The 8830-nt window shown below is 38.0% G+C and overlaps 1 protein-coding gene across 5 annotated transcripts in view; it reads right to left on the bottom strand.

The window, feature by feature from the left end:
• Positions 1-384: 384 nt before the first annotated feature.
• Positions 385-8830, bottom strand: part of CLTRN (collectrin, amino acid transport regulator) — a 53650-nt gene continuing 45204 nt past the window's right edge. For 3 of the 5 annotated variants that reach the window (XM_040266573.1, XM_040266574.1, XM_040266572.1), the window contains one exon: positions 385-770. In XM_040266573.1, coding sequence (XP_040122507.1) covers positions 614-770 — 157 coding nt within the window. In that variant the 3' untranslated portion in view covers positions 385-613. Of the gene's footprint in view, positions 771-3867; positions 4916-8830 lie in introns of those variants that run through there. The other 2 variants (XM_040266576.1, XM_040266575.1) reach the window with 1 other exon arrangement.

Genomic DNA, 8830 nt, shown 5'->3' with positions numbered 1-8830 from the left:
CAGAGCTGCCCTATTAGAGACTGATAGAAAAAATATAAGCAACTGTTGATATGATAACAGGATCAAGTTCCACCTTGTATTTCAACACTCCCATTTTTATCCATCTAATTTACAGTAATTGTTATTTTTCCTTATCTAGTCATATACAGAGTGATATGACATTTAAAAGGATCTACTTTCAATGATTTAGACATCATATTATAGGCATTCTCCACTGGAAAAATATTTTTTTCTTAGATCTTCAAAAGTGTGAAATATATATATATATATATATATATATATATATATATATATGCTGGCCTGACCTTATGACTAGAAATGCTTAAATACTAATATATTTTTAAAATTAATAACTGCAAATGCCACATGACTACACTTATACACTGTGTTGTCAGGGAATTATTTTAGAATATTTTGAATAGTCAGCAGCTTATGATTCCAATGGTCTTCATGGGCATAATTCATTGCCTTTTCATTTCATGCACATTCAAAATTCTTACAAAAGAAGAATGATGAAAACAAAATATATAGTCTTGCCTCGATAAACTGTGATGTTCAGCAGTTGCACAGACACAAGCGTTGAGTTTCAGGGGGAAGGCAAAACAGCAGCCCTTCAGAGAGGGGTGAGCCGCTCATCTTCTGTCACAAAAGCATCGTTAATGCGTCCTCCTTTCATGTCCAGGGGATCACAGGGGATGCCATTTTCAATCGTGATCACGTTTTCACACTTATCTTCAGTGTCTTCCATTTCAGATGGTCCTTTGTGCTTCCTAAATGCACATAAAAAGAATGATTGGGATCTAGATCTAGGAAGAGAAAGCATGGTCTTCTGTTCCAACATGAGATCAGGAAAGGGAAGAGGAACCTTAGAATGATTGGAAAAATGGGTGACACTGTATTTTCAAATAGATTTCAAGGATCATAAAAAGTTGATGAGGTGAAAAGATGGTATCAAGATCAGAAGTCTGCATGAATTATATATATATGAAAGAATATATATATTTATACAAATGAGTATGTTTGTATATACACATATATTCATATGTACATTCACACACACAAATTGCATGAAGGAATGTGAGAGAAATGTATAATCAGATTGAAATGAAATATCAAGAAGCAAACTCACATTACTTTGTAGAAGGATGTAATCATTATAAACTGCAGTTATCATTCCTTGCCTCTACTCATTACAAAATAGTTGCATTCATTTGTAAGTCAGGTTTTTGGAACTCAGAACACATTTTACTAATTACATTATAATTCATAGCTATAATCCCAGGTTATTTCAAAAAATTCAATTTTACAGGATAAATTTTTAAGTTACTCATTCTCAGACCCTTTGAAAACCCTGGTATCTCAACCCAAGTGGTAACCAGTCCCTTAATTCCCTGGGGTATGGAAAAATATAGCCTTGAATTCAAAGATTCTTCCTGTCTTTTGTGAAAGGCCAAGACACTGAGCCAATTGTGCTTGATATCACAGAGGAAGGTGGAGAAGAGAGATGTGAGTACGTCTAGGCAACCAGAGGGCAGAAGAGCTTCTCTGAGGATTATCATAGGTTGTTGGGGCACCATGGAGGCACGATGTTAGGCATGAGGCTTCCAGACCTGTCAAAGCTTCTCTTGTCCCAGAAATCTGTGGAAACTCCAAAGAGGCAGACCTGAGTGGATCACATGGCTGGGATGGTAGACATTGCTGTGGTGACCAGAATGGACTCCCACCACTATGAAAGTCCCTTGGAACCTCAGTGAGTCTCCAGTGGGTACAGAAGTGATGAAGATGCCCCAGTGATGATCAAGGTCTATCAGTCCTACATGAGAGTTCATTTTCAAAGTGCTTTAAAGAACATGGTGAAGGAAGGCAGAGAAAAGAGAGAACGAGAGAGCTCTTGTTTACAAAATAATGACAACTATAATTAATGATGGTGGCTACACTAAACAACAGATTTTCAGTGTAGATCCAATAGCCTTTTATTGGAAGAACATGCCACCCAGGACTTCCATAGCTAGAGAGGAGAAAGAAGTCAGTCCCTGCCTTCAGAGTTTCAGAGCACAGACTGATTTTCTTGTTAGTGGCTAAGTAGCTACTCAAAGTTGAAGCCAATGCTCATTTATCATTCTGAAAATTCCAAGGCCCTTAGAACAAAGCCTGGCTAACAGCCCATCTTTTTACAACGTGGTTCACTGGATATTTTTAAGCCCACTTGAGGCCTACTGCTCAATGCACCTGGTCACCCAAGAGCTCTGATGGAGATATATAACAAGATTAATGTTGTTCTTATGGCTGTTAACACAGCACCCATTCTGCAGTCCATGGATCAAGGAGTAATTTAGACTTTCAAGTCATATTATTTAGGAAATACACTTCATCAGGCTAGAGCTGCCATAGTGTTTGCTCTGGTGGATCTGGGCATAGTCAGTCAAAACCTTCTGGGAAGGAGTCACCATTCTAGATTCCATTTAGAACATTCATGATTCATGGGAAGAAGTCCAAATATCAACATTCACAGGAATTTGGAAGAAGTTGATTCCAATCGTCAGGGATAACTTGGAGGGGTTCAAGGCTTAAGTGGAGGAAGCAGCTGCAGATGTGGTAGAAGAAGCAAGAGAACTAGAATTAAAAGTGGAGCCTGAGAATGTGACTGAATTGTTGCAATCCTGTGACAAAACTTTAACAGAATAAGAACGTGCTTTTTATGGATGAGCCAAAAAAGTGGTTTCTTGAGATGGAATCTACTCTTAGTGAAGTTGCTGTGAAGATGATGAAATATCAACCAGGGATTTAAAATATTGCATAAACTTTGCTAACGCAGCAACAGGGTTTGAAAGGATTAGCTCCAATTTTGAAAGCAGTTCTATTGTGGGTAAAATTGTACCAAACAGCATTGCATGTTACAGACAAATGCATCACGAAAGGAAGAGTCAATCAATGTGGAAAACTTTGCTGTGTTATATTTAGAAATTGCCACAGCCACCCAGCCTTCAGCAGCTACCACTCTGTTCAGTCAGCAGCCATCGACATTAAGGCAAGACCCTTCTCTAATAGAAAGGTTATAATTTGCTGAAGGCTCAGATGATGGTTAGCATTTTTTATCTCCAAAATATTTTTAAATTAAGGTATGTACAGTGATTTATTAAGACATTCTGCTATTACACAGTTCATAGTTTACAGTATAATGTAAACATAGCTTTTAAATGCCCTGGGAAACCAAAAACGTCATGTGTATCACTTTATTGCAGTCTAATAAAGCCTGCTACATCTCTGAGGTATGCCTGTACTTTTTTTGTTACTTCTTTTGCCCATTTTCTGTCTGGATTGATGACAAATAGCCACTGGAAGGCTCCTAAGACCTACTTTCAGGTGTTTTACTCACAGGTTGCTTTATTTTTAAATCCTCTTCCTGAACCACCTGACGATGCAGGAAGAGCCGAAATCACCAACACTCAATTTTATTTTTCAGGAAAAAGAATTCATGTTTTTAGCAGAACATCAAATAGGAATGATCCAGAAAGATAAGTTTTATTATACTTAGAGCAATGCACAGGCAGTGAATCAGTTTATTACAGGACATACTGCGAAATGTGACAAAGGGCTGTATTACTGTTAGATAACCTTTGAGCTTCTTATCATGTCCATCAGCCAGCAAGTTACTGACTCTGCAGTTTGTGAAGGCTACAATGTCGAGACTCTGAACAACTGGATCTAAAGTCACAAAAGAATAATATGTGCATAATTTGCCATGAACACAGCTCTCATTTTGATACATTTCCAACGCTATTTAGCTCAGAATCTTTTTGATGAAGAAATCCTTCTTCTAAAGAAGAGAAACTTGTTCTCATTCATCTACTTCTCCCTTTTTCATTCTTTCCCATTCCTTTTGATGCCTGGTGGATCATTTTCCCTTTGTGACTGAGAGAGGGCAAGTTTCTTGCCATGATCTACAAGTGTCCTGCCCTGTGCAATTTTTCTTCTAATTCCATAAAAAACATTTTTTAATTGAAAAACTGGCAAATGAACACTAGCAGTCATTACTTCTAAGACTACCATTGATTGCACTGCCACTTATTTTGGAATGCTCTATCCATTAAGATTTTTGTAATATGTGTTTCATACTTACATACACAAATTTCAGGGTAAAACTTGAATGTTAAAAACCTATTTATTGTTGTGAAGAAGTATTACTCACTCCAAGCCTGATGAAGAGTGATTTAGGAAGAAACTGCATGACCTAGGGCTTTCCTGGTGGCTCAGATGGTAAAGAATCCGCCTGCAATGCGGGAGACATGGGTTCAATCCCTGGTTTGGGAAGATCTCCTGCAGGAGAGCATGGCAATCCCCTCCAGTATTCTTGCCTGGAGAATCCCAATGGACAGTGGAGCCTGGCGGGCTACAGTCTATGGGCAAAGCACTGGACATGACTGAGTGACTAAGCACAGCACAGCATAGGCATTTTTTATGATAATTTATAAATATAAATTTGTCCCTAGGGTATCATTCCTACTGAACCATCACTTTTGTTTTTTAAAATCCATAAAAAGGGAGGGAAGGATGAGTGAACTTTGGAGTTTTTCTTTTTTATTGAGCGCTTTCTGTTTACTTTAGGACAAGAACTGTGTCTCTTCCAATGCATAATGGGCACTCAACACATAGGTATTGAATGAGTGTTGGGTACTATGAATGGACATGATGTGCTCGATGGTTATAGAATGTCAGTTGCCTTTGCTTTTTGGACAACGTGGAGAGTGATAGGATACCCATGTCTACAGGAGGACGGGCCAAAGAATTCTAGTCCTCTGGTAGGTGATTTCACCTGGCTGGAGGACCTTCTCATCACAGGAAATCGTAAGCCCACCCAAAGTGGAACTGATTGTTGATTGCTGATGCTTAGAATGGACAGTGGAGTATATTCACCCTGAGGAAGTAAAAACACAGCAGCCTGTCCTTACCTAGGTCTCTGGGACTACAACCCGCCAAGTTTCATTCCCAGCATTGGGGCTGTAATGGCACATTTTGACCTTTGACAGTAGCATGTACAATGGCAAAATAGTTTCAAGTGATTACAGTGAGATATATGCTGTTGGAATGCTACTTGAATGTTATGAACTCCACCTATTTGAAATTAATAAACCAGTCCAGGTTTGATGCATGATACTGGATACTCGGGGCTGGTGCACTGGGATGACCCAGAGGGATGGTACGGAGAGGGAGGTAGGAGGGGGGTTCAGAATGGGGAACACGTGTACACCTGTGGTGGATTCATGTTGATGTATGGCAAAACCAATACAATATTGTAAAGTAATTAGCCTCCAATTAAAATAAATAAATTTAAATTAAAAAAAAAACATCAGTGAAGCCTGGCAAAAATCTATACCACTTGTAGTTCGTAAGGTATGAAAATGAGTATTTTCCTCCATCCATTTGAAAAAATAACTCTTCAAGAAATACAAGAAATATCACATGTGTGTATTTCCCTCCTCCCTTCCTCTTTTCCTTCTTTCCCTCTTTTTTCTCTTTCTTCTGGTAGATCCTGTTCAAAATCTGCCTTGAGTTACTGTCTGAGTAACTGTGTAGAGCATCCATCCATCCATCCATCCAATTGTTTGTTTTATCACCCAGTTACTCTCTAATCATCTATCCATCCACCCACACATCCATCCATCTATTAGTTTATTATCCAGCCAGCCAGTCATTGATCTGCATTCACTGATATATCCGTTTATCTGTCTTTCTCGCTAGCCAGACACTCATGTCTGTCCATCCATTTCTAAGCGCATTGGTGGAGTGTCTATTTTGTGCTGAATTCAGTTCAACTGTTTTTACAAAATGTCTTTTAATTTGTGTCTGACTAGTTCCTCCTGAGAGATTCGGGTTAAAAAAAAATGGTGATGGAGCTGGGCAGGAACACAGAACACAGAATTTTGTTTTTTAAATGGGGTGGGAGGTGGAGGGGGGTTCATATTTGGGAGCTCATGTACACCCGTGGTGGATTCATGTCAATGTATGGCAAAACCAATACAGCATTGTAAAGTAAAATAAAGTAAAAATAAAAATTAAAAAAAATATATAGGAGAGATCTACCACTCCACCACTTCTCTATTAAATAAATATTTTGCTATTTGTGCATCAAATGGAAAAAAAATCCATATACTTGTGTTAGTTACAAAAAAAAAACATATCATATCTGGATGCACTTGTCATTTTGTGTCATTGTTGGTGATATTCACCAAACTTCTCCCTTTACAAAATACAAATATCTCTGTATAATCAGTACATTGCTCATAGGAGTGTTAGTTACATTGAGACCCTGTGAGTATCCTATTCTCTAATCAACTTCTACTCAGTGACAGTATCCATTGAGAAGCCTCTGCAGAATCAATTATTATTATATGGTGATTTTCTGTTTCTGTTACACCTATCCAGACCACTGAAACGTTCTCCACATCAGCAATAAAGCTGTTTCACTTTCTTATCATTTGTGTATTCACTGAATTAGCACTTTTTATTTCCTTCAAGAACTTTTCCCTCACATTCACAACTTGGCTAACTGATTGGTGTAAGAGGGCTAGCTTTCAGCCTGTCTCAGCTTTCAACATGCTTTCCTCACTAAGCTCAATCATTTCTAGCTTTTGATTTAAAGTGAGATACATGACTCTTTCACTTGAACACTTAGAAGCCACTGTAGGGTTATTAGCCTGATTTCAATATTCTTGTCTCAGGAAATAGAAAGGCCTGAGGAGAGGGAGAAAGATTGTAAAAGCTGGTTGGTGGAGCAGTCAGAACACACAATATTCACCATTAAGTTTGACATCTTATATGGCATGGTCTATGGCGCTCACACCCCAAAGTCCAACAGTAACATCAAAGATCACTGATCGCAGATCACCATAACAAATTAAAAAATAATGAAAATGACTTTGCAAGAATTACCAAATGTGACACAGAGACACAAAGTGAACAAATGCTGTTGGGAAAATGGTGCTGATAGACTTGCTTGATGCAGGCTGCCATAAAACTTCAATCTGTAAAAAACTCCCATAAATCCTCAATTTGTAAAAAAACACATAATAAAGTGAAGCACAAGAAAAGGAGGTCTGCTTGTATTGGCTGGCCCACATGGCGAAGTGGTGTTGAGTTTGCTCAAGATAAACTAGTGGCAGCTAAAACCAGAAAGAGTATTTCTGTCTCCCTTCAAACAAGATAAGGTTGAAAAGCCAAGGCTCAAGAACAGCTAGAAAAACAAAAAAGGACACACAAATATGATTTCAAAATGGGCCAGAGTTAATGATTGGGGAATTGCAACTGTCATCTAATCAATGTTGAAGAGCCCTGGGGAAACTGCAGCATTGCTAGAACAATTTTAGTGGGCGTTGCAGCACAGTGAGACTGGTGGGCTTTGGCACCAAGGACATCTGGTTTAAATACTAGAATTGTTACATTCTAACAATATATGTGTAGGCAGGTCTCTTTTTATCTGCTATGTGATAGCAAAAACAATAAGAATTAGTGTCTGTAACACTGAAGACTGCTTTGTATACATCATCATATCTAATTCCTACTGTAATACTATGGAGATTTTATTATCATCTGTTTTTGTTTTTTTTTTTTAATTTTTATTTATTTATTTACTTATTTTTTATTTTACTTTACAATTCTGTATTGTCAATGTATCATCTGTTTTTGAAAGAAAGAACTAAGACTCAAATTGGAGAGCAACTTGTCTTTCAGAACGGACTGGTGAAAGAAGTGGACCTGAACTACTTCATCTTCCCACACTTCACTCAAAACACATATTTGATTCCTATGGAGTGTGTACATTTAAGATTAGCTAAGTAAAACAATTATCAGCTCTAACATATTTCAGTTCATTTACATTTCTATTTTCAAGACAGTTCACTCATTTGATTGAGACTTTATAAGAACATGAAGTTTCACTATGTGAAAACGTTGGCTGAACTCCAGTCTCTTGCGTGAAAAAATTCATACAAACCCAAATGCACTTTTCTTTACTATTGACCTTATGGGAAGAGAAATGAAACCAGAAGGAAATCAAGTGAATTTACTAGTGACTCTAGTCAACTGTGACCATTAGCCAGTGTTCAGTGTCCTGAGTCCTTGACCTGGCTTTGTTACAACTACAAGATTATCATCTCCTTATAGGCAAGGGCCACCCATGTTATCTCTGTACATCTCTTCCACAATACATTCTAGAGTTCCCATCACAGAAAGCATGGTCAATAAAGGAATGGAATAAGATAATTTTTACCTCTCTGGGCCTCGGCATCTGGAGAAATGGCTACAGATCAGTGTTTAAGGTCCCTTCCTAAGATAACAACATTACAACAGTCCATTTATATAAAAGATTCATGAATCACTTTACGATATACAGACAAGTCAAATTGTGCTGTGTCTGTGACTTTCCTTTCATAGCCCAAAATGCCAGGCTGCATAGAATTAGCACTCTGAAACTGCTTTTTGATGGTGATGCTTCTTTACATTGATATAGCATTCCCCAGTGTCTAAAGCACTTGTGTGTATTCTCTAAGTTTGTCTTCCCATCAGCATAACTATCTAAGAAAATACTGTCCTCATGTTCTGTATGTGACTGCATCAAGGCACTCAGCCAATAAATGCTAGGGCCTAAGACTGGGACCCAAAACCAAGAGTATCGATCCAGTGGTTTTCAACTAAAACACACATCACATCATCAACTTCATCATCATTACCATTATCACATCATTCCCACCATTAAAGCCATCGCTATCATCACCATCATCCACCATCACTGTCACCACCATCATCATCACCATTATCATAAAGCTGACCAAAG

The sequence above is a fragment of the Oryx dammah genome, unplaced genomic scaffold (genome assembly GCF_014754425.2).
Source record: "Oryx dammah isolate SB20612 unplaced genomic scaffold, SCBI_Odam_1.1 HiC_scaffold_23, whole genome shotgun sequence".
In the NCBI taxonomy this organism is placed as follows: Eukaryota; Metazoa; Chordata; class Mammalia; order Artiodactyla; family Bovidae; genus Oryx; species Oryx dammah.
Note: the sequence above shows the minus strand (reverse complement) of the source record. Positions and strands in the feature narration are given on the sequence as shown.